Consider the following 27,863-nt stretch of genomic DNA (forward strand, 5'->3'; position numbering starts at 1 on the left):
TTTCATCATTCAGTCTGCAAGCCTCTGTGAATTTACTAAATGCCTCCGCAATTCTCTATTTGTAACTAGCTCTGTGGCCTCATTCAGTCCCATAACTTAAATCTTTAAATCATTAGAAACCGAGTCCAACCATCATTGTCTTGGCCTTCCTCTACTTCTCTTACCTCCCATGACCGAGTCCATTATTCTTTTAGGTAACCTATCCTCCTCCGCCAGTTCATGCTTACTGCTTCATCCATAGAGTTCATTTGTAACTTAGCATTTATATCCTCATTCCGAGTACTCTCCTGCCATTGTTCCCACCTGTTTGTACCAGCAATCATTCTCGCTACCTTCATGTCTGTTATTTCCAACTTATGAATAAGATATCTTGAGTCCACCCAGCTTTCACTCCTGTACAGCAGAGTTGGTCTGGAAATAGACCGGTGTAAAAATGGTTCCATCTTACAGAATACCACTGATCGCAACTATGAGCTCACTGCATTAGCTTTGCTATATCTTAATTCGGTCCCACTTACTATGCTACCTCGTGGGAGAATACACGACGTGTATACTTGAAATGATCTATCTGTTCCAGTTTCGTATTTGTGAAGAGTAGAAAATCATGACTGTATCTGCATATTCAGTCCTATTATTCACCCAGCATTGATTGCATATCAAATATTGTATATTTACATTGTGCTAGAAAATTTAATTTTTTTGGCTGTTTAATGCTGCACCATCACATGTTGATTTTTGATGATGATGATGATGATGATGATGATGATGATGATGATGATGATGTGGAAAAAAGGGCTAAAGCTGAGAAAGTAGCAGCTATGGCTCTAATTAAGGTATAACTTCACTATTTGCATCGTGTAAATATGGGAAAATGAGAAAAATCATCTTTAGGGCAGTCGACAATGGGGGGTTTGAACTGATCATGTCATGAATACAGGCTTACTGCTGCACAGCAAATACTACATTGTTAATAGAACCAGCTTTTGGGTGGTTAGGCTGTGTGCATTTGGAGAGTTTCGCCCAGATGTGCCATTTGGGCTCATCAGCTGGATTGGCATGCCCCTCCAGGACCCACCACCCAAAAGCTGGTTCTATTCCTGTGATCATAAGATCTGCGGCCGTGAAAGCCATTTTTGAAAAACTGCATTGTTAACTTGCTTGGTCTGTGGAACTTATAAAGGGGGAATTTATAAAGAGAATGAGGGTTTACCTTGTTTTAAATATTTTGATAGTTTCTGGAACAGTAATATGGCTTCATCCAGCAGCAAAAGAAGTATAAAATATTTCACCCATGCTACTGTAAGAACCCACTCATGAAATGGTCACATGCTTCGAGGATCATTCAATGGCAATCTCTGCTCCACACTATATGGCTTTATTCCTGTTTTCTGCAAAATCAATAGAAAGTGATTTTTGCAGAAATGTTCTTACCAGTAACCGTTCTCTGATGAAGTGTCTATTTTTATTCCTCCCCATCTCTTGAAAATTGATTACTGAAGAATCTTGTGGTGACTCGGAGCAGTTACATCAGTTTAATCACGAAGTCTCTGGTAACTATCTCTTAAGGCGACACTCCGGAGATAAAATATTTTTACCTAATGCATGGATTTTCATGAAACTTTGTGGGAATGTCACCTACATAAAAGTAGACATATCACAAACATTTCTAACATATAAAATAAATAGTTTCTGCAAAATAATTTTTTTTTTTTGAAATTTAATTCCATTTTTTTCATGAAATTTAATCAACATGTTAATGTAAATTCATAATTAGGTAGATAATACTTCTTTTAAAAGCACTACGCCGGCCCCGTGGTGTAGGGGTAGCGTGCCTGCCTCTTACCCGGAGGCCCTGTGTTCGACTCCCGGCCAGGTGAGGGATTTTTACCTCGACCTGAGGGCTGGTTCGAGGTCCACTCAGCCTGCATGATTAGAATTGAGGAGCTATCTGACGGTGAGATAGCGGCGCCGGTCTAGAAAGCCAAGAATAACGGCTGAGAGGATTCGTCTTGCTGACCACACGACACCTCGTAATCTGCAGGCCTCCGGGCTGAGCAGCGGTCGCTTGGTAGGCCAAGGCCCTTCAAGGGCTGTAGTGCCATGGGGTTGAAAAGCACTACATATCAGTTTTTCTGTACATCTTCTGTATATATAAAATAACATGTCCTGACTGACTGACTGACTGACTGACTGACTGAATGATTCATCATCACCGAGCCAAAACTACTGGACATAAAGAAATGAAGTTTTGGGGATACATTTATATTAGGGTGTAGGAGCTCACTAAGGGAGGACTTTTGGATATTCCGGCGCTAAGGGGCGAAAACGGGCGTGAATCTTTAAAATGAGGACATCTATATCTCAAAATTTTAGAAGTTTACAGACATAAAAATTGGTATTTGGAATCTCCTTTAAAAATTGGTATTTGGAATCTCCTTCAAAAATAAAGAAACACGTATTTTTTGTTTTCGGAAAATCCCATTAAAAGGGGGTGAAAAATGGGGGGAAAGGGGTAGAACACTTTTTATGAGGAGAATATCTCAAAAACTGAAGATGTTACAGACATGGAAATTGGTATTTGCAATCTCTTTTGAAAATAAAGAAACAACGTATTTTTGTGTTTTTGGATAATCCGATGAATAGGAGGTGAACAGGAGTGACAAACGGGGTGAATTTTTAAAAAGACTATATCTGCAAATTATCTCAGCTAAAATACTGCAGATTTGAAAACTGGTATTTGGAATTTCCTCTAAAAGTAAAGAAACATAAATTCTTTTTTGGAAAATCCACTTAAGGCGAACTGAAAAAGTGGGTGAATTTGTAAAATTAGCATATCTACAGTATATCTCAAAAACTTAACATGTTGCACATGTGAAAATTGGTATTTGGAATCTCCTTTAAAAATAAGGAAACATGTATTCTATTGTTTTTCGAAAAAACCTTAGGTGGGGGGGGGGGTGTTTGAAAGAATTGAAAAATTAGTTGAAACACACATTTTTGGGGGGGGGGTATCAACTTGGTAGGTGGGGATGAAAACGGTGATGAATTCCTTTTACGGGAATACATATATCTCAAAAACTGAAGATGTTACAGACATGAAAATTTGTATTTGGAATTTTCATTCAAAATAAAGAAACACATAATCTTTTGTCTTTGGAGAATCCACTTAAAGGGAATGAATTAATTGAAAAATTAATTGAATTCTTTGTATGAGGATACTTATATTTCAAAAATTAAAGATGTTAAACACGTAAAAATTTGTATTTTGAATCTCCTTTAAAAATAATGAAACACGCATTTTATTGTTTTCGGAAATTCCAGTTAAGGGGCTGAAAGGAATTGGGAAAGCGGGTGAATTTTTAAATTGAGTACCGGTATATCTACATTAGTCAAAAACTTAACATGTTAGAGACAAGAAACTTGGTATTTGGGAAGAACAGGTACCTTTTTGTTTTCGGAGAAGGCTTTTAATGGGGGGTGAAAAGAAGTGAAAAATAGATGAATTATTTTTATGAGGATACTTATATCTTAAAAACTGAAGCTGTTACAGATGTGAAAATTGATATTTGGAATCACTTTTTTTTTAACGTTGCACCGGCACAGATAGATCTTATGGCGACGATGGGATAGAAAAGGCCTATGAGTTGGAAGGAAGCACCCGTGGCCTAAATATTGGTACAGCCCCAGCATTTGCCTGGTGTGAAAATGGGAAACCACGGAAAACCATCCTCAGGGCTGCCGACAGTGGGATTCGAACCCTCTATCTCGCGGATGCAAGGTCACAGCCACGTATCCCTGACCGCCCGGTAAAGGAATCACCTTTAAAAGTAAAGAAACATGTATTTATTTTTTCGACTTGAGGGAAGACTGTATCTCACATGTACAGTTCTATGTCGCATGGACGTCTTAGCCCCAAGAGGTAATACCACCAACATGGTTTTACAAAGAATTTCTGGGGTAAATAAAACTCAATTTTTGGGTGATTTTTTATATTTTAGTTATCTTCAGATAATGTGTTACTAAAATGCTAAAAGGCTCTTATTGATCAAATTACGAAATCCACGCGAGCGAAGCTGCGGGTAATTGCTAGTAATTTATATAAGAAGATATATTTTACTAAATTTTGTGTAATTTGTACGTTCTAAAATTTTAGACTTAATAATCCCTACTACTTGAAAAATTCTGCAGTCAAGGATTCCATATACAGGTTTCTTAATATAGCTGTAATACATACTGTAACTGTTCGTGGGTGCATTAACTAAGGGTACGAAATAATGTAGGTATGCCTCGTCTGGTGTCAATGAAGTTTCACGAGATTCCACTCACGTGCATGGACTTTCGACGAGTACTGGTTACAGTTCATTTCTGCTTAACATTAGGCTCTAATTGATATGGCGAGAATCCATCTTGTATAGCTATATGAGGCTATTCTAATTCTTAAATTGAAACTAAACATATAGAGAATTCTAGTTTCTTGGAATGATATTCCAATTTAATTAAATAATTCGTGAATGAAATATAAACGATAATGATATTTAACATAACAACATGATTGGAAAATAAGAAAATTGAATCAAATATTGTATGCTTTGTTGGTTTTGATCATTATAAAATTAATAACATGTTGGCAATTGAAACTAACTTTAATTCAAAATCTCAATAATTTGTAAATTCAACATGGAACTTGCTGAAAGCTTGATCATCAATACAATTTAAATTATTCCATTATTTATCACTGTCTGCCAATAACGAATTTAAAATGAGAAATATTTAATTTATTCATTCATTAACCCAAGATCTTGTCCTCCCATATTCCATCGATATTGTAATTCATCGCATAAATTAATTACCTATTGCACTGCTTCATGTGACAATAACATTGGTTTAAATTCGCCTCCTTACCGTGCCATGGATTAACATTTTGACGACTGTTTACACGTTCAAATACTTATTATCTTCGGAATGTTATTTGAAAACACTATCATCAAATCTTACACTTGTCTACTTTCAGTATCACTTCAGATTTTGCATGATGAACATCTTATTTAATTATTCTCAACATGAAATTCATTGAAATTCTCCAAGATTACACTACATTTCCGTAATACTTATTTCCAATGAACCATACTATTATAACAACTGCATTTATCACCATATCATTCTATCGACGATCCTATCATTCACAATTCTTTATCACTTTACATGCGCACCATGCCTATTCATAATTATCCATCCAAATATATACAAGCACATATATCCGAAGAAATTCTCTCGTAACCAGATACGTGTCAGAATCATCTTAATATTAACATGGCAAACATAATAATCTCTCACAAAATCACACGTGTAACATGAAAATTATCCTATAAGAAGATCTCAGATCGACACACATTAATCATTTCTAATCACCTCACAAAAATTATCCACGCAATAACTAGTATGTTGCCTCAATTACGAAGACAGTATCTTCTCAACACACAGACAATCATTAGAAAATCCCAGAATAATTACCACAATTTCAATTTGAAATCGAAAATCGTTCCAATACTCACGTATGGGATTGAAATTATATGGACACACCTGAATGAAAAGAACTTAGCAACACTGGAAAGAGTTAAAGCAACATACATCAAAAGAGCAGTCGGAGTGGCAAAAACAACAAGATCCAGATTAGTCTACCTTCTTGCACGGGAAACTTTCCTCATAGAGGATTTAAGGACAATGTACCCCCTACCTAACACAATGGCATCGGAGAACCTACTAAGAACACTAATAAGGAAAAGAGAAGAAGTACCCACGGAATTCTATGGAACTGGGGCCATGATCGATCGTACATGGACAGCAGCAAATTTTGAGACGAGGCACGTGTTTACAAGACTTGCAGTACATGGATTCCACCATGTCATTTGCGAAAACACAACATACCACGAACCGTCAAACTCATGCAAGTGTACATTATGTGGACAGTTATGTGAACGATATCACTTAGAATTCTGCAACAAGAGGACTAGATCAATCAGAGACTATGCGACCAATGGTGCACGTGTTAAATTGTTATAACACTTTTCACTAATGTATGGCTTTTTGCTGCAATAAATGTTTTATTATTATTACCACAATTGCGTGCCTATCACCAGTTGAGTATTACATGGAAATCTATAGCTTCAATATCTCCTTATTAAGAAATTAACTACTATTCATGGACATTATCAAACATTTGCAATGATCACATTATGTTACTCAAGTTGTATCTTAATCATGTCACCTTATGACAGCATAAAGAAAATCTACACTACTACAATGCATTCTACATGATAGAATAGAGGAAGGACAATATTTTGGGGTAGTTATCGTTGACAGATTCTTGTAGATCAGCACCATCTTCTCAGTTGCTCGAACTTCAGATACTTATTTCATTCCACGTAATTCCAGACCCATCAGGACTCTAATCTTGACTTAAGCCGGCATAGTTGTTTCGATTGAAGTGTTACAATGACAATCTTTCACCCTCATAGACATTCTGACCTGAAACTTGTACAAATTGGAATTAATACGACATTATACAATGCACATAAATATTCCAGCCTTATTTCCTTCTTTTCCGTATTCTCATACAATAACTCTTCAAATTCTTATAATTGTAGATCAGCTCCCTTCTTAACGTATGTAACAATTTTTTTTTTTACTTGACCGTCAATCTCTATCTTACCATATCATTTTTCATATAAAACAAAACCCTATTTGAATATTCAATAATATCATTGGTTCACGTTTTTATAATTCCTAACAAATCGCTGGTCTGTAATTTCCTTTCCATGTTTTTTTGACATTTGAGGCATGACTTCTGTGACAAGATCACTCTCTTAATTGAGAATTCATGCAAAGGAACACGCTTAACCATTCGCTTTTTCTTCTTAAAGTGTACAATCGATTATTTCATAAACGCTTTCTTGATCACTGAACTTGGATCATTCAAACCATTCCATGCCTTTGCCGTATATGTCATTGCTGGATCTGAATGTCACGTATAAAAATTTACTTTATTCTCCCGCTGATATGTGATCTTTTCATTTACCAGTTTCCGCTTGTACACTAGATAATGCCTTTCTGGATATAATTACACCAAAACCACGGGGTTCCGAGCTTATGAATTTTATGCCTTCATCCTATTTCCATCAAAATTTACTATTCAAATGAGCGAGTTGTCTCAACCTACAGACATAGCTGGACGTATAGTGACTGGACGTGTAACAGCTGGACGTATACTTCCATATAATTTCCGTTAACTTCTTCATTATCATAACCTTCAGTGGTTCCTCTGATCCAGAGACCATTGGAAGGTTATAATATATAACATACAAATTTTGTTACATTTGGCAGAATATTATGGGAGAAAGTTGGGATGTAAATGTAAAATTACAATTGGTAAACAAAGCATTATTACAGTGATAAATTGTTTGAATTCAGCGGAATAACTCCATGACAAGAAAAAAAAAAAAAGAAACTCAATCCTTTCAATTTCAGTCATTAAAAAAATTCACCAAAATGACCAAAATATCCATTTTTATTTCCGGAGTGTCGCCTTAATTTTTCAGCTTCCTCTGTCAAATCATATTAATTATAAATATTCACTGTTTGTTGGTTAGTATATTTCAGGAGAGACGTTTTATCATTTGTCACAACATTCAGTTGTAAACAATGTGCTAATTGCGTAGTATAGATAACAAAACAAATCCATGGCAAAACAGCCCATTAAGGGTCTTGGCCAGCCAATTAGATGGTCTGAAAATACTACAGTACCACGTGGTCAACGTGACGGCGTCCTTATTCGTATTACACGAATGGATCTGCTCTCCTTCGTATCAGACAGCTCCTTGATTGGTCTTACAAGTCTGAATGAACCCTGTTCCAGCTCTGAGTCCAGAATTAAAATCCTTTGATTGACGGGGAATCAAGCAAGGGGCTTCCGGGTAAGAGGGCATGCTACCCCTGCATAATACAGAGATCTTTGTAAAGTGTTCATGTAAAAAACTCACATACAGACTCAAAGACCCATGGAAACGCATACTGAGAGGTTCTGTTATTGGTGAATAAATGTTCTCTCTATAATTGCCCTTACTACTCATCCTGTATTTTCATGTTAACAAAGAGACGGTATACAGATCTTGCATTTTTCTTTGTTTTCTAGGAAGAAATATATGAAAATTATACTGAATAATATTACTATTATTCTCAAATGGTGTGGTGGTGCTGTAAAGGTAGATACTGATCCAGAGAACTGAAGATTGTCAGCTGTTCAAATCTTGATATGACATATTTTTCATTAATTCTTGTTGACTATTTTTGGACTATAGGAAAGAAATCTCATGACCATTAAAATTAATGGATTACTTAAGGTTTTAGTTGCAATCTGTTTTTACAAGTGTACTAGATGGATAGATTTTATGTATTCATGTGCTTCACTCTATTATTTACCGTGATATGTTAAAAGCCGAATATTAAGATAGTTCGATATATGTAAGAATTTTATAAATTGTTATTCCTTTAGCAGATAGTTAAATTTGAAGACATGTTAAATACTTTGTACCGTGTTTGCTTAATAAATGAACTTGTTAAAGGGTGACATGTTCTTATTTTAATATTCCTTTATCTCTTCCTGCGATCAACATATAAAAAGCATGTTTGAATAAAATTATGAGATTTCTTTTCTTATAATAAATATAAATCTTAAATATGGAAATATGTCATCTCCTGGGTTCAAACAGCTGGCCATTGACTAATTAAACCAATGTCCATTAAATCAGAGTACAAGAATAGCACTGGCCATTCCTTTACATAAGAAGAGGGTGAGGTTAAATCTCTAGCCTCGATTAGAAAAATTCTATCTTCATCCTTGATTTGTGTCATTAACAACCAGCAGTAAAGAAACATTATTAATTACTGACAAGGAATACAATGTATTCAGTTATTAAGTATGTTACATACAGTAGACAATTTTCAAAAAAAAAACCAAACCATAATATACATACGTGTATTCATAAAAATATCTAATTCGTTAATTTCAAAGTATTCCTGCATGGAGTAAAAAGGGTGCATTATTGGCCACTTACTATGCTTACATCTTAATGTATTGAATGCTAGTTCTAGGTCCATTGGAAGTTTATTAAATATTTTAAAATGAACAATGAAATTAAAAGTAGCATGAAAGTTTGCTGGTACAAGTTGTGGGAACAATGACAGGAGGGTACTCAGACTGAAGATATATAGGGCTTAGTCAGGAGTGAATTTAATGGATGAAGCTGCATACATAAACCAGCTTCAGTAATAGGGTCATGTGAGGTGAATGGAGGAATATAGGTTAGCTAGGAAAATAATGGACTTGGCCTTGGAGGGTAAGAGAAGCAGAGGGAGACCAAGTGACTGTTTTGTTGCAGTTTTTAATGATTTAAAAATGTGGAAATGAATGAGGCCACATGATGATCTTTATACCAAATGGCTTTTGTAGCCTATGTCAAGGTACATTGACTAGGTAAACTGGCCTGGCATTATACGAGGGTAGGGGCATATTATGTCATTGCAACAATTCCCCCCCCCCCCTTCACATTTGCGCGGTGTTACCATACAACAACGGTCATATGTCCTGGAAAGCATGGGCAGAGCATGAGATGGCGGTATACTGGACCAGTTCCACGCACAGGGTGATGAGACTGCAGTAGTGAGTCAGGCTCCTTGCAGAATGGACATGACGAGGGGTGGGAAGTGCTAGAACTTCCGCCATACTAGCTGGATTTGTCCCCATGCGATTTTGACCTCATCCCCAGAGGGAAACTATTGCATGGGATGTGGTTTGGAACACGAGAGAACATCGTCGATCTAGGGGATTACTTTGAAGATTTACTCAAGGATTTCATGGCTGACACTTTTCTCACTTTATATTCTACACCCGGTAAACCTACTCTGCATTATTCACACGTTCCACAGCATCTTACGCTCCCCACTCCGATATGTATATTTCCATTTGTCTGGTACACCCCGCATTCGTGCAAGAAAATGTAGTTGCAATGAATTATGCCCCAAGCCTCATATTGGTGAAAAGCATGGCTTCTCACTTATTGCAACAAAGAAAGGTACCATACACATAGAAGCATTATGACAGGTATAATTTTGATGATGATGATGCTTGTTGTTTAAAGCAGCCAAACATCTAAGGTCATCAACCCAGGTATAATTTTAATGAAAGGTAAAGAAATAAATAGTGACAGTAATTGGGGGCACAATTAAGATCAAAGCATAAAAACTTCCGTGTAATAAACATTATCCTTGGACAGCACATTTTTTAAATTTTGTTTTTGCTATTGGCTTTACATCGCACCAACACAGATAGTTGCACATTCTTAATAAATAACGAAATATCAGCAGTCTCTCTACACTTAGCAGAAGGCTGATAAGCTTCAACTGAATGGTGGTCTGTGCACTTGATTCTGAAATAGTATGGTGGCAGTATAAATTATTCTCAACTGACTAGAAATTTCAATCCATCACACTGAGAACAATAGATTTTTATGAAAATATAACTGTACTACTGTTGTAAATCTATAAAACAAAATATTTTAATTTTTAATTAAATTTCATATACTTAATACATAATACTGCAGAAGCATTTTTAAATGTAAACGATGCTGTGAAACTGCTATGAACATATTTTAAACAACTCTACCACATATTGTTCTACTTGGAAACTTGGAAACAGGCAGTGTTTTGTCTTCAAATTAGATTCTTCTACACAGTAAAGAAGCGAAGTCATCTCTGTACAGGCCGTGAAGGCCCTGGGAAGGGTGGAAGGTAAAGGCTTCCACTATCCGTAACCTCAGCATTTGGTGGGGTAGAGTGTTAGCTTTATGTCTGGCCGCCTTTGCCCCCAGGAAGTAACCTGGTACTCATTTTTGGTATAGGCTGAGTGAACCTCAGGGCCAAGTGCACCTCTCAAAGTGGAGATCTCATTTCTTAAATTTTTTGACTTACTGACTGGGAATCAAACCCATATCCTTCCAGGTGAACCAAGTACGCCTTTACCACCTCGGTCAGGCAGCCCCTCTTCTACACAATATACAAACTAAACTTTGAATGTTTGCAGTAAAACGACCCCACTGTCCGTTCTGCCACATTCTTTCCACTTGACTGACTCTTACTTCACACTTGTGGCCACTGCAGGCTGCTGTCATGTAATATGCATTTCTTTGTGTATCAGCAGAGCAAATTGTCAAAGTATTCCTTCCTGCTCTCCTAGGAGTTTCCCTGTCACCTCTCCTTTATGAGGTCCCTGCCAGAGCTTAGTTTTTGTATGTTTTGATTACGGTTCACTAATTGTATGCATGGGACATATAGCTTTTTGTATTCTTTAAACTCTGTAATACTTTCTTGAGAATGTTATAAATAAAATTCCCAGTTGGCACATTATTTTATCAGATACATGCTGAAAGACTAGTGCGAAAGCTGCAGTGAAGTTTTATTTGTTTTTTTTTGTACAATGTCCTACCTTTGGTGGTGTTATTTGAGAATCCAACCAGCCTCTGGACTGATGAACAGGCACACCTATTTACATACACTGCTATTCATAATAACATGAAGCATCAGTAATAATTATCGGAGTTTCACAAGACATGTCTGAATGCAGTGCTAATGAAATGGTTAGCATTGTGTTCTCGTTGTTCTACATATACTGGTTCCCGGTCTGTCAGATGGTACAACGTTGCATGACGTAAAGTGGGCGAAGATCTTATAAATAATTTGCAATTTTGGGTCAGATTTTCTGCACTCTCATACTAGTAGTTTGTGGAAGCTAGTGATGGGAAATAGTCTCACTCAAGATTCCTCACTCAAGACTCCTGAGGCTTCTCAAGGTGACCATGCTATTATGCTATATGCTCTAGGTAGCTTTAGATGGTAGTCCCTAATCCAAGAGTGTGCAGAAAAACTCAGTGACTGGAAATTTTCATGATTCATAAAAAGAGAAGAGGCACATCATAAAAAACTGTAAAGATTTCATATTTTATGTTTTTTTGAATCCATTGTAAGATAACTTACCTGAGCAGTTTGGAATCAAGAATCCACTAGGGGCGTGGAATGGGAAGGGAGAGTTCCAAAAGATGGACAAGAAATTCTTAGATTAGATGGCCTAGGAATAATTTGTGACTAATTATTTTCACGTGGGTCACAAAGGATATGCAATTCCTTCCATTGTCTCGCTGATTTATTTTTCACACTCAAAAGACAACACTTCTTCATCATCCTGGCTTTTGTTACCGCCATCAGTAAAGCATGGGCCAATCCTTCAACACCATGGGTTTTTTCCTGAGAGGGCCGGTAGTTCCCCGTAAGTTATGCTCGCTGGAATACAGTATAAAGAAAATTTACATTTGAGGCAATGAGGTGCAGTCATACATTAGGAAATTAAATTTTTTTTAAAAATATTGTTTATGAAAGAAAATATGTTATGGAAGTGCAATTTCCTTCTTATAATCCAGTTAATATTTCCTGTGAAAATTCTTCAAATGAAAACCATCATCTTGCTATCAACAGCCATAAATATGATCCACTTTTCTATCATTATCTAACAGGTATCAGTGAGACACGTTAAAAGGCTGCTTTGCTGGTGAGACCTAGTGTTTACACTGCACTATGTCTTCTGGTGTGGGCTAGAACATATTTGTTACTTTCATTGACCTGTCTCAGTCTCATCCTTGGGTTTGACAACATGAAAATGTGTATTTTACTCATTCGGGACAAATATTTCAGGTTTCCTATGGGAACCAACATCTGTACCAACATGTAAGTGACCGAGGTATGAGTGATTGCTAGTAATGCCATTCCTTATGCAGCCACTCCCTGTTATGAATGGTGTGAAAATGTTGCTCATAGGGTCGGTTGGTGTGGGCATTTCAGTGGGCTTGGTGGACTGATATGTAATAGCAACTTCTGGCTCAGTGAGGAAAGCAACGGGAAACTACCTCACTACTCATTTCCCTAGTGCACCTCATCAGTGACACCTGGGCCACCAATGACGGCTGATGGTGAAGCTGTTGGGGTCCAAGCCAGCCCCCGGGCTGAGAACTCAACGTACATACAGTTTTCAACATATTGTATTATTCTAGTATTTATATATATTCTCCAAGAAGTTGGCTGTATGGCAGGTTTGCATAGCTGTAGAATTGCATTTGGAAGATGGTGGTATTGATCGCACCACCAGCAAGTCTTGAAGATGGTTTTCCTTATTTTCCTGTATTAACATGGCTGCTACATTCCTTGTCCCTGTGTCACCAAAAGCCTATATCTATATATATATATAAAATAACTTGTCCTGACTGACTGACTGACTGACTGACTGACTGATTCATCATCGCCGAGCCAAAACTACTGGACATAAAGAAATGAAATTTTGGGCATAGATTCATATTAAGATATAGGTGCTCGCTAAGAGAGGATTTTTGGATATTCCTTTGCTAAGGGGGTGAAAAGGGGGGTGAAATTTTAAAATGAGTGTATCTATATCTCAAAACTTTGAAAGTTTACAGATGTAAAAATTGGTATTTAGAATCTCCTTTAAAAATAAGGAAAAACGTATTTTTTTGTTTTCAGCAAATCCCAATAGGAGGGGTGAAAAACGGCAAAAAAGGGGTTGAATGCCTTTAATCGGAATACCGGTACTTATATCTCAGAAACTGAAGATATTACAGACCTGAAAATTGGTACTTTTGATCTCTTTTAAAAATAAAGAAACACGTAATTTTTTGTTTTTGAAAATCCAATTAATGGGACGGTGAAAAAGGGGGGTGAATTTTTAAAAACAGTGCATCTATATCTCAAAACTTTTAAAGTTTACAGATGTAAAAATAGGTATTTAGAATCTTCATTAAAAATAAAGAAACACGTTTTTTTTTTGTTTTCGTAAAATCCCAATAGGAGGTGTGAAAAGGGGTGAAAAATGTGTTGAATGCCTTTAATGAGGATACTTATATCTCAGAAACTGACGATATTACAGACCTGAAAACTGGTGTTTGGAATCTCCTTTAAAAATAAAGAAGCACGTATTTTTATGTTTTTGGAAAATCCAATTAATGGGGGGGGGGGTGTGTGAAAAAGGGGTGAATTTTTAAAATGAGTGTATCTATATCTCAAAACTTTTAAAGTTTACAGATGAAAAAATTGGTATTTAGAATCTCCTTTAAAAATAAAGAAACACGTATGTATTTGTTTTCTGTAAATCCCAATAGGAGGAGTTTTCGGAAATACCACTTGGGTGGAAGAGGGTGTGTGTGTAAAAGTGACTGAAAATGGTGTCGATTTCTTTTAATTAGGCTACTGATATCTCAAAAATAAAGATGTTACAGACGTGAAATTTGATATTTGGAATCTGCTTTAAAAGTAAAGAAACACGTATTTTCGGAAAATCCAGTGAAGGGGGGGGGGGTGAAAGAATTGAAAAATGAATTGACTTAATTGTATGAGAATACATACGTCTAATAAAAACCAAAGTTGTTACAGACGTGAAAATTGGTATTTGGCTCTCTATAAACAAAGAAAAACGCGTTTTCAAGGGGAAACCATCTTGGGCGGCGGGAGTGAAAAGGAGTTGAATTCCTTTCATGAGGACACACAAATCAAAAACTGAAGAAGTTAAGAGTCGTGATAATTAGTATTTAGCAGATCATTTACTATTAAAGAAACAAGTATTTTTTGCCGGAAAATTCACCCGCGCGGGGGGGGGGGGGGGTGAAAGGAAGTGAAAAAAGGTGAATTATTTTTATGGGGATACTTTTATCTCAAAATTGAAGATAATAGACGTGAAAATTGGTGTTTGGAATCTCCTTTAAACATAAAGAAACACGCCTCCTTTTAATTTTTCTTTGGTGGGTGGGGGGGTAAATAAACTTAACGGCGGTGGTGTGTAAAAGGAGGTGAGACCAATTGATTTTACTGTTCATAATGTACTTATAAGAAGCCTCCGTTGCTCACTCGGCAGCGCGCCGGCCTCTCACAGCTGGGTTCCGTGGTTCAAATCCCGATCACTACATGTGATATTCGTGCTGGACAAATCAGAGGCGGGACAGGTTTTCCTCCGGATACTCCGGTTTTCCCTGTCATGATTCATTCCAGCAACACTGTCCAATATTTAATTTCATTTGTCATTCATCGCTTATTGCCCCAGAGGAGTGCTTCGGCAGCCGGCACAATTCCTATTGTCGCCGTCAGATGGGGCTTTATTCATTCCATTCCTGACCCTGTCGAATGACTGGAAACAGGCTGTAGATTTTCGATGTACTTATTCTGATCATAAACGGATCATTTTTAATCTTTCCTGGGTTCGATTTCAACAGCCATCTTTTCCTTCGGAGAACATATTTAGATTACAGTAGACTCTCCTGGCATATAAATAAAAATGTAAACACATTTGAAATAAACGATAGGAATGAGTTTGACCGTCAAATTATTCACCTATATAATAACGTCAATAATGCACGGAAGTATGTCATTCGTATCGCCAGAAATCCCGCACACTTGCCTACGCGCGACAATGGTGCTGGTCACTATGTCAACAATGACAATGGTAGCAGATGTAATTTACCGCCAAGTAGCGGTCTTGCATCTTGCTGTGGTGTCCAGAACATCTATATATATAAAATAACTTGTCCTGACTGACTGACTGACTGACTGACTGACTGACTGACTGACTGACTGACTGACTGACTGATTCATCATCGCCGAGCCAAAACTACTGGACATAAAGAAATGAAATTTTGGGCATATATTCATATTAAGATGTAGGTGCTCGCTAAGAGAGGATTTTTGGATATTCCTTCGCTAAGGGGGTGAAAAGGGGGGTGAAATTTTAAAATGAGTGTATCAATATCTCAAAACTTTAAAAGTTTACAGATGTAAAAATTGGTATTTAGAATCTTCTTTAAAAATAAGGAAACACGTATTTTTTTGTTTTCAGAAAATCCCAATAGGAGGGGTGAAAAAGGGTGAAAATGGGGGAAAAAGGTTGAATGCCTTTAATCAGGATACCGGTACTTATATCTCAGAGACTGAAGCTATTACAGACCTGAAAATTGGTACTTTTGATCTCTTTTAAAAATAAAGAAACACGTATTTTTTTGTTTTTGGAAAATCCAGTTAATGAGAGGGTGAAAAGGGGGTGAAATTTTAAAATGAGTGAATCTATATCTCTAAACTTTTAAAGTTTGCAGATGTAAAAATTGGTATTTAGAATCGCCATTAAAAATAAAGAAACACGTATTTTTTTGTTTTCGGAAAATCGCAATAGGAGGAGTGAAAAGGGGTGAAAAATGGTTTGAATGCCTTTACTGAGGCTACTTATATCTCAGAAACTGAATATATTACAGACCTGTAATTGGTGTTTGGGATCTCCTTTAAAAATAAAGGAATACGTATTTTTTGTTTCTGGAAAATCCAATTAAGGGGGGGGGGTGAAAAGGGGGTAATATTTTAAAATGAGTGTATCTATATCTCAAAACTTTTAAAGGTTATAGATGTGAAAATTGGTATTTAGAATCCCCTTTAAAAATAAAGAAACACGTATATTTTGTTTTTAGAAAATCCTAATTGGAAGGGTGGAAAAGGTTGAAAAAGCGGTCCAATGCCTTTCATGAGTCTACTTATATTTCAGAACCTGAAGATATTACAGACCAAAAAAATTGGTGTTAGGGATCTCCTTTAAAAGTAAAGAAACACGTATTTTTGTGTTTTTGGAAAATCCAATTATGTGGGGGGTGAAAAGGGGGTGATTTTTTAAAATGAGTGTATCTATATCTCAAAAACTTTTAAAGTTTATAGATGTAAAAATTGGTATTTAGAATCTTCTTTAAAAATAAAGAAACACGTATTCTTTTGTTTTCGGAAAATCCCAATAGGAAGGGTGTAAAAGGGTGAAAAATGGGTTGAATGCCTTTAGTGAGGCTACTTATACTTCAGAACCTGAAGATATTACAGACCTTAAAATTGTTTTTTGGGATCTATTTAAAAGTAAAGAAACACGTATTTTTTCGTTTCTGGAAAATTCAAATATTTGGGGGTGAAAAGGGGGGGGGTGAATTTTTTAAAATGAGTGTGTCTACATATTAAAACTTTAAAATTTACAGATGTAAAAATTGGTAGTTAGAATCTCCTCTAAAAATAAAGGAATATGTATTTTTTGTTTCCTGTAAATCCCAATAGGAGGGGTGTAAAAGGGTGAAAAATGGGTTGAATACCTTTAATGAGGATACATATATCTCAGAAACGAAAGATATTACAGAACTGAAAATTTGTATATGGGATCTCCTTTAAAAATAAAGAAACACGTATTTTTTAGTTTTCGGAAAATCCAATTAATGGCGGTTAAACAGGAGTGACTAATTGGGGTGAATTTTTTGAAAGACTATATCTACAGAATATCTTGGAAACGTAAAATGTTACAGACGTAAAAAGTGGGTGTTTGGAATCTCCTGTAAATGTAAAGAAATATAGGTGATTTGTTTTTGGAAACTCCACTTAAGGGGAACTCAAAAGGGGTGAAATTTTAAAATGATAATTTTTACAGTATATCTAAAAAAAACTTAACATATTGCAGAAGTGAACAATGGTATTTTTTATCTCTATTAAACATAAAGAAACGTGTATTTTCAGTTTTCGGAAATACCACTTGGGTGGAGGGGGGAGGTAAAAGTGACTGAAAATGGTATTGAATTCTTTTAATTAAGCTACTGATATCTCAAAAATGAAGATGTTACAGACGTGAAATTTGATATTTGCAATCTGCTTTAAAAGTAAAGAAACACGTATACTCAGAAAATCCAATGAAGTGGTGGGGGGCGGGGTGAAAGAATTGAAAAATTAATTGACTTAATTGTATGAGATTATATACATCTAATAAAAATTAAAGTTGTTACAGACGTGAAAATTCGTATTTGAATCTCCTTTAAAAACAAAGAAAAACGCGTTTGGAGGGGGGGATAATCTTGGAGGGCGGGAGTGTAAAGGAGTTGAATTCCTTTCATGAGGACACTTAAATCAAAAACTGAAGAATTTAGAGTCGTGATAATTGGTATTTAGAGATCCTTTACTATTAAAGAAACAAGTATTATTTGCGGGAAAATTCACTTAGTGGGCCCCCCCTAGTGTGAAATGAAGTGAAAAAATTAAATTATTTTTATGGGGATACTTATATCTCAAAACTGAAGGTAATAGACGTGAACATTGGTGTTTGGAATCTCCTTTAAACATAAGGAAACACGTCTTCTTTTTTGGTGGGAGGGTGGCGGTAAATAAACTTAACGGCGGTGGGGTGTAGAAGGAGGTGAGACCAATTGATTTTACTGTTCTTAATGTACTTATAAGGATCCTCCGTTGCTCAGGCGGCAGCGCGCCGGCCTCTCACAGCTGGGTTCCGTGGTTCAAATCCCGGTCACTCCATGTGACATTCGTGCTGGACAAAACGGAGGCGGGACAGGTTTTTCTCCGGATACTCCGGTTTTCCCTGTCATCAGCCATTCCAGCAACACATAATAGTAATAATAATAATAATAATAATAATAATAATGTTCCGGACCGTCGTCAAATGTGCGGGCCGCGCTGGAAACGGCTCCTGGACGGGTAATGACTAAGAATGCAGTCCGGCCGCGGGTTCAGTGCCGCCAAGGCACCCAATACGACACCACGCCGGATCTCCTGAAGGATTTTATCCATATTAAAAATGATTATAGGAAAAGATGGCAAAGAATTACGGACTCAACTGACCGGGAGGAATATCTGAGCCTAGCCCGGGAAGTACGAAATCGATTGCTGGAAAGGAAGATTGAAGAATGGGAGGAAGCGTGCCGTAATCTAATAGAAAACGAGTCAGATCGGGAATTTTGGTGGATTCTCGCAGAAAACGAGTCAGATCGCGAAATTCGGCGGATTATATATCTAAAACAATAAGTATTCAATTATAAATTTCAGGATAATACCGTAGCGAAGCACGGGTATCTTGCTAGTCTAATAATAATAATAATAATGTTCTGGACCGTCGTCCTATGTGCGGACCGCGCTGGAAACGGGTCTTGGGCGGGTAATGACTAAGAATGCAGTCAAGCCGCGGGTTCAGTACCGCCAAGGCACCCAAGACGACATCACGCCGGATCTCCTTCAGGATTTGATCCATACTAAAAATGCTTATAGGAAAGGATGGCAAAGATTTAGGGGCCGAACTGACCGCGTGGAATACCTGGACCTACCTCGGGAAGTACGAAATCGATTGCTGGAAAAAAAGATTGAAAAATGTGAGGAACTTTGCCGTAATCTCTCAGAAAACGAGTCAGATCGCGAATTTTGGCGGATTCTCTCAGAAAAAGAGTCAGGTCGCGAATTTCGGAGGATTATATATAAAACGTTAAGCATTTAATTATAAATTTCAGTATAATACCGTAGCGAAGCACGGGTATCTTGCTAGTATTATATATATAAATATAATAACATCGAATAGAACACAGTAATAACTCAGTGTAAGAAGAAGGAGAACTAGAAAGAGACCAAAATGGGACAGTTATATAAGTGTTCTCCTCATGATATTGAGATGTAGAACTGCTGGTGGGGGGGTATCTCCTTATTCACTTTTGTTTATATGTTGTAAATCTAGATATGGTATATAGCCGGCTCCGCGGTGTAGGAGTATTGTGCCTACCTCTTACCCAGAGGCCTTGGCTTCGATTCCCGGCCAGTTCAGGGATTTTTACCTGTATCTGAGGGCTGGTTCGAGGTCCACTCGGCCTACGTGATTACAATTGAGGAGCTATCTGTTGGTGACGTGGCGGCCCCAGCCTGGAAAGCTAAGAAAAATTTTCCGAGAGGATTCATCGTGTTGACCACATGACACCTTGTAATCTGCAGGCTTTTGGGCTGAGCAGCAATCGTTCAGTAGACCAAGGCCCTTCAGGGCTCTTGCATCATGGGGTATAGTCTGCTTTATGGTATATGATCAAATACCAAGAGGAATGATGACGTGTGTACTGATGGATTAAGGTATCAAAAGAAGGTTTGTACAGGCTGCCAAGGTTATTTTTGTTCCTTTGGAAAATAAATAAAGAAGTCGGTCAAGTTCCTAATCGTACACCATTCCCATTCGTTTTAATCCAAAACATTTTATGGGATGGAAGAAACAGGTTGAGTGGGATTCAGTTTGATGGAAAAATTGTTAGCAGTTTGGTATTTTGTAACTTGTTGAAATTTGAACTTAATTGGTTTGAAAATTAACATTTTTAGGGTCAAAAGAAATATCTGTAGGCAAGAGAATTAGGAAGATAGAATGTGGAGACAAATAAATGATGCATGTAGATCATTTCACGTTTGTAGTTTGAGTATTTTCCTGGGTGGATGTATGGTGAGAGAAGTATAATGAAGTTGTAATGAATCTAATGCAGGATCTCCCATGGACATCAACTCCCAAAGACCTGCACCAGGCTTCTCTCGAGGCTGTATAGTATTATTGATAATCTGTTTATTGCCTTTGAATTATTCTTTAAATAACAATAATGTGCTTGTATTTATCATCCTTTTAACTGCTCATGGTTTTAAGACTTCCCTTTGCGTATGATGCTGAACAGTTGACGGAGTTTTGTGATATGTGTTCTCAGTTTGCAGCAGTTACCTGTGTTAAAATGAACTACCTTCATGTGACTGAAGTATGATTCCTGCAGATCTGCACAGTTGAATACATTTTGTTGTATTGTTTATTTACAGAGCAGCTACGATAGTGTATCATCGTACGACTCCTATAACAATAGGCTTGGACCAAATGCTCACGACGACCTTAAATGTGGTAGCAATGGTGCTCCGTTATCCCCTCGAAATCATGATCCATATCGATTTACGAGGTCAACTGCCCAGCCTATTAAAGCCAATAATATAGAACCAAAGCCTAATAAACCTCCAGACTATAACAAATACAGGTAACTGCAAGTCCGTTCTAGTAAATATATGTGCATCTGTCTTATCATTAGCTATTTGTTTATATGTTGTTAACTGTTGGCTGTTATTATAAGTATTGGAAACAAAAGTGTCAAACTCAAGTCACATACACAGGGTGGTCAGAAACAGCTTGAACCTGGTAAATGAGCATTAGAGGGTTGGTTGAACTGATAAATAATTTGAAAAAAAATTGTTTGAAATCTCATGCTGTTATAATTTTACCCGCTGCTGAAGTTAGCCAATTAGATCGTTTCGTGGGTGAATTCAAATGGGCTTTGTGAGGGGTGTTGCTAAAGTTTTACATGGCTTAAGACCGGCTTGAGAGTCAAGTCGAGAAATCGGCATCAAACAAAAACACATGGTGGGTTTCAGGCTGTGTAACAGTAGCATAGTTGCTATGGTGCAATCCCGTCAGCTCGGAGCTCCGTGTTCAAATCCCTCCCGCGGCAAAGGTTTTGTTTTTTGGATTGGTGGTCTCAAGCCGGTCTTCAGTCACGTGCGGATGTAGCAACACGGCCTCACAAAGCCCATTTGAACGTATAAGCAATAAACTTCATGGTTGGGCCGTATTGATAGATACGACTTACTTTTTACAAAAACTTTAGTTTATTATCCACTTAATCAATACGTAGCTTACTCTCAAACAGTACTAGTTTCAACCGTACAAAGCAGTTATCCTCAGCTATTAATCATAAAATTAGAATTAGGACATAGTGACATCATAAAGGAAAGGGGAGGGTTAAACCTCCTGAGTTAACGCTACAAATACATACACGTAAAATACACTAGTGTACACATTTTAAGAATCCAACATTAGACATTTGGTTAACGGTCAAGTGAATTTGGAATAAAAACTAGTAGGTCAGAAGATTAATGACACTTAAAATGATTTCAAAACTGCACTTGTATCGAACAAAAGATGACGTAAAAATCTATTGTCTATTAGTAGTCCCATCATGGATCATCATAAAATATGCATTACAAGGAAATATCACTGTATTGATGCAGATAAAATTGGTTAATTGTTGCTGTGCCCGTCAACGTCATATCACTGAAGGAACATGAAAACCTTCATCCTGCTTTTCAGTCAGTGACCGGGTCAGGGATGGAATGAATGAAGCCCCATCTTGTGGCGAAGATAGGAATTGTACCAGCTGCCGAAGCCTGTCGCACTCCTCCGGGACAATGATTAGTGACTAACAAATGAAATGAAATGATAGTGGAGAGTGTTGCTGGAATGAAAGACGACAGGGAAAACTGGAGTACCCGGAGAAAAACCTGTCCCGCCTCCGCTTTGTCCAGCACAAATCTCACATGGAGTGACCGGGATTTGAACCACAGAACCCAGCGTTGAGAGGCCGACGCGCTGCTGCCTGGGCCACGGAGGCTTCCACTGAAGGAGCAATCCTGACCATTTATCAAATGTCTAATATTTGGATTTTGAAATGTGTACACTGGTGTATTTTATGTGTTTGTATTTGTAGCCTTAACTCAGGTGGTTTAACCCCCCTTTTGTTTATGACATCACTATGTCCTAATTCTAACTTAATAATTAATAGCTGAGGATGACCGCTATGTATGGACGAAACTAGTACTGTTTGAGAGTAAACTGTATATTGATTAGGTGGATAATAAACTAAAGTTCTTGTAAAATGTAAGCCCATTTGAATTCACCTGTCAAGTGATCTAATTTGCTAACTTCAGCAGCTGATAAAATGACAACAGCGCAAGGTACCGAATTATATGACGATGATGATGTTTGTTGTTTAAATAGGCCTAACAGCTAGGTCATCAGCCCCTATATTGAATTGCATTTTTTTTCAAATTATCTTTCAGTATGTTCTACCCTCTAATGCTCATATACCTGGTCCACATTGTTTCTGACCATCCTGTAGAAAGATAGGAGCATGGAAAGAAACACACAATGACTGATCATTGTGAGAAGAGGAGGCATTAGAAGGAGTAAGAGCAAACATGAAACAGGAAAGGACAAGGATAATCTTTACAACATCATACGCTACCATCTTCAGGTAGAAGGACTCCCAGTTCTTCTACATCAATTTCTTCTCATTGCACAATGAGCTCATTTCTGTGTCCCAGATCCCGCAGGCTTCAACACTCGTTGAAGGGCTATCTCGAAAGATCTTCAATGTGTAGATGTAAAAAGAGAAGAAAGCTTTATAAACCAGGAAAATAGAAGAGACATAAGGTATAGCTGAATACAGGTGCTGTGAGCTTGCATTCAGGAGATCGTGGGTTCAAACCTCGCTGTCGGCAGCCCTGAATTTGGTTTTCCGTGGTTTCCCGTTTTCACACCAGGCAAATACGGGGGCTGTACCTTAATTAAGGCCATGGGCGTTTCCTTCCCACTCCTATCCCATCATTGCCAATAAGACCTATCTGTGTCTATGCAACATAAAGCTAATTGTAATCGTAAGATATAAACTTCACGTTTTAATCCATACAGAATTGTGATCACAATAATAACAAAAACTATGTCTGAAATGGTTCACCTTTTCAATACTATATTAGTAATGTTTTCATTACATTTTTTAGTTGAGGAACTAGTTCTGGCCTTGGCTGGCCATCATCAGCAATAAAACAAATTTATACAAACATATCTAATAACTAAAACAAATATACAAACATACATAAATGGTATTAAAAGGCATTAAAGGTGTCTAGAGTTCCTGAAATGAACAATACACACAACATTTAAATATAAAATGGAATTAAAGTAGGAATCTTAGTGAGATCTATAATCCTTGGATGCATTGCATCATGTTAAAAACACCTATGCTACTTGAATAGCTCTCTTTCCCTTTAGTTCATTAATTTGTGATTATCATTTATTTAGGTTAACTTCATGGATGCCATATTGAATTGCAAATGTTACTTCTCTTCCAGCTGTAAGAAAGGTCTGTTCACAACCTAACAACGTGCCAGCTATTTATACGTATTTTTTTGTGCCATCCTTCACTCGCCATTGACAACTTCCAATAGAGGAACCTTTTACTGTTTTCAAAACAGTTACTTGAGAAAGTTTTAATGGGAATCATTAAAGACACAGAGTGTTTCCATGGCTCAGATGGCAGAGCGCACCAGCCTCTCACTGCTGGGTTCCATGGTTCAAATCCCGGTCACTCTATGTGAGATTTTTGCTGGACAAAGTGGAGCTGGGACAGGTTTTTCTCCAGATAATCTGGTTTTCCCAGTCATCTTTCATTCCAGCAACACTCTCCAATATCATTTCATTTCAACTGTCATTCATTAATCATTGCTCCAGAGGAGTGCGACAGGCTTCGGCAGTCGGCACAATTCCTATCTTTGCCACTAGATGGGGGCTTCATTCATACCATTCCTGAACCAATGGAATGACTGGAAACAGGCTGTGGATTTTCATTTTTTAATTTTCATAAAAGGCACATGTTTTTAACACTATGCAATAATTACTTTGTCAATTTTATACATTCTTCATCTAAACAGTGTTATGTGGCTGAAGATGTTGATAATATACGAAACATGTACCACTTTTGACCATTAAAAATTGCCTTAAGCAATCATTGTATCGACTAGGTGGAAAATAAATAAATACTTAATTGTGAAACTATGCAATAATGCGTCCAAGGATTTTAGATCTCACTACGATCCCTATTTTAATTCCATTTTATATTTAAGTGTTGTGTACATTGTTCATTTCAGGATCTGTGGATGCCTTTAATCCCTTTTAATGTCATTAATGTCATTTGTGTGCATTTGTTTTAGTTATTAGATGCATTTGTATAAAGGCCAAAACTAGTTCCTCAACTAAAAAATGTAATGTAAACATTACGTAATATAGTATTGAAAAGGTGGACCATTTCAGACATAATTTTTGTTATTATTGTAAAGCCAATTGTGAAAAAATTAAAAATACAGGGGCTGAAAGACTAGAACGGCAGTGTGTGATGTTGTAGAGATTGTCTGTGTCCTTTTATGTTTTCATGTTTTTTCCTGTTTCTCTGCATATGATTTGATGGCTATTGTAGTTTACGTATGTCTATATTTCGCATGTCCTGAGGCAAGCATGGACCCACACAATATATATGTTTACATCTGTGTATCTACTTACAGCCTCTCGAGAAAGAGTTTGGAAGCTCTAGAGCGAACAGCAAGACAGAGACATGCTACACTACCAATCCACAAAGCCTCTCGCATCTTCATTTCTAGCCAAAACACACTAGTGTAGTTGCTCGAGCATTCATTAGACGTGATGCATGTTAATTTAGTAAAATGTGTGTAGTGCTCTAACTTCATTCTACCCCATTTTATTTATGTATGATGCTGATATTAGGAGACTCTCCCTATTAATTGAGTACATAAAAGTTTTGAATTTATAAAAGTCTTGAGTGAATTTATTGTATAAATTTCAGTTTCTTTACTTTGTAGTATTGTGGGGATTTGGTAGAAAATACATTTTTTATTTGGTCATTCTTAAATGTCATTGGTAATATGCTGCAAAATGTTATTTTGCTTATTATTTATGGAAACAAATTTTAATGTTCATGCTGATTATTCTAAATTAGGCATTCCTTTGTCTCTTGCATTTTATATATTTTTTACAAGAGTTCCATATGATATGTAAGGATGTAGATGTTCAGATGATGTCACAATCAATTTGTTGCCACCATTAGCTTCTAAGATTGCTATTAGTTCTTTATTAACAAGTAGTGTACTGGAGTGTAATGATGCCATAATTGCTTCTTAACTGCTTACCCTCACAAATGAATTTTGTAAATATGTTATAACATCGTATTAACATGCATACCATATTGAGTTGGCTGTGCTTGTGGTATTCTCAAGTAATAAATCAAAATAATGCTAGAATCTTAAAGGATTGACGTGTTTAGTAGATCCTTGTTTATATTGGTATTGCTAATTTTATTTTTGGATAACTCGCAACCTTTTTAATGGAAAAGATTTGTTGCCTGTATGACTTGTGGGTTTCTGCCTTAAACTGTTGTAATCTTCCAGCCTGCCCTCATATGGAATTGATGATGATGATGCTTGTTGTTTAAAGGGGCCTAACGTTGAAGGTCATCGGCCCCTCATATGGAATTGATGGCAGTCCGGCCGTCTTAGTGAAATTAATTTAACAGTCTTCTGTGATTGGTAAATGTTCTGACCAAGAAGCATACACCTATTTATCTTGCATAATTTTAACTTTTGGAATCTGCTAGTTTTCCAACGTTGTGAATAAATATCAAGATGAGTACAGGCAACTTTCTTGTATATCCTATTGCCAGTGGTACTAAGGTTTCCTTTCATCATGACGTCCTGGAAAGTTAACCTCGTTGCACCTGTGAACTTCAGCTAGACCTTGTGTTTGATGGCAGTTATGATAATGAAGGGTCTGGGTGAGCTACACACACTTCCCCCTAAGATCAGAGAATGAAATGAAGGTCAGAGTTTGCTTCTCAAGTTGCTGTTTTATTATTCTTCTCTTCAAAATAAATGGTGGCCAAGCTGATCAGTGCTTGTCTGAATCACAAGAATGAGATATTTTGCCAGTTGATGAGCTAGTGAGTTTACAGGGGTGATGAGGGGATGGAATGGTGTACTCTGTTTATATATTTATGGGAGTCTTTAGAATTAGAGGTTGATTCACAGTTGAGAATTAGTTCTTCTCTGCTGGTGTTTATTTCCTTTCATGCAAGGAATTCCAATCTTTTCTCTAATTCTTTCTTCAGATTGTGGAATGTCATAAATGGACCAGATCTTGGAGGAATATTGTGACATCTTTGTTGTATTCTGTTGAATCCATTATTATAGTGGAAACTAATTCTTTAATCATCTGGAAGAAATGAATATACAGTTTCTTTAATTTTCCATCAGTTATTTCATATTATTTTGTTTGTTCTCCTTAGCATATATTTAATTTATGTACTGCTGTATGCCTAATGTTATTATGCCTTGATGGACCAGTGGTAGAGTGTCATTCTCATGATCCCAAGCAAGGTTCTTAAACACTACTAAAGGTTGGGCCCAACGCGAGACGAGCTGCTATTGGTTAAAAAAATGACGTCACAGTAGGAGCAAAGCAGCTGAGCCCAGAGCGCGCAGATCAGTAGGAATCTCATAATACCAGCAAACATTACAGTTTCTCAGAACTAACTACAGACCAGACATAAAGTTTACTACTGTTATAAGATTGAAAGAGAGTACAGCATAGTAAGTTTTCATTATTTCTATTACGAATAAGGCGTGAATGTAATGTGACGGCACGCTGACCAACACTTGAAATTTATTAACAATTCCAAGTTCCTCTATTTAGTTTGAGGAAGGTTACACGCTCTCAAATCTGTCAACATAAATATTTAGAGATGAAATGTTTGTAATATTAAATGTCGACAGCAGAACTTCCGTAATGGAACTACCGTATGTTAACATACGATATACTGACTCACTTCCGCAGGTATCGAGTTTAAAGCTTAACACATGTTATTACAGCAGCAGAAGTAAGTTCATATTCAAAACATGCATAGATATTCCTACTTTTTAAAATTATATATATAATTATAATCGTATGGCCTCAGCTACCGTGTGCAGACATTTCGATTTGACGCCATCTGGCTGTCTGCTCGTCAATTTCGACGTTCCGTTTTACTCTAGGCCCACTAGATGGCAGAGTAAACCGGATCTCTCTTGGGCGTCTATGGCTGAGATTTAATTAATTTTGTCGGGTAAATACCAAATGCCCCAGAGATCTTTTACATGCCGACATCGTACGACATGGAGTGTCGAGTGGACTTTTTTCCGCCCTTCAAAAATCCGACTACCTCTGCCGGGTTTGAACCCGCTATCTTGGGATTCGGAGGCCG

General features: G+C 37.0%; 1 protein-coding gene across 2 annotated transcripts in view; it reads left to right on the top strand.

Annotated features, from left to right (window-relative positions):
- The window catches only part of pyd (polychaetoid), a 707,172-nt gene that overhangs the window by 630,796 nt on the left and 48,513 nt on the right, over positions 1-27,863 (top strand). For both annotated transcript variants that reach the window (XM_067140350.2, XM_067140351.2), the window contains exon 16: positions 20,776-20,984. In XM_067140350.2, coding sequence (XP_066996451.2) covers positions 20,776-20,984 — 209 coding nt within the window. The remainder of the gene's footprint in view (positions 1-20,775; positions 20,985-27,863) is intronic.

This window comes from Anabrus simplex, chromosome 2, assembly GCF_040414725.1.
Source record: "Anabrus simplex isolate iqAnaSimp1 chromosome 2, ASM4041472v1, whole genome shotgun sequence".
NCBI lineage: Eukaryota > Metazoa > Arthropoda > Insecta > Orthoptera > Tettigoniidae > Anabrus > Anabrus simplex.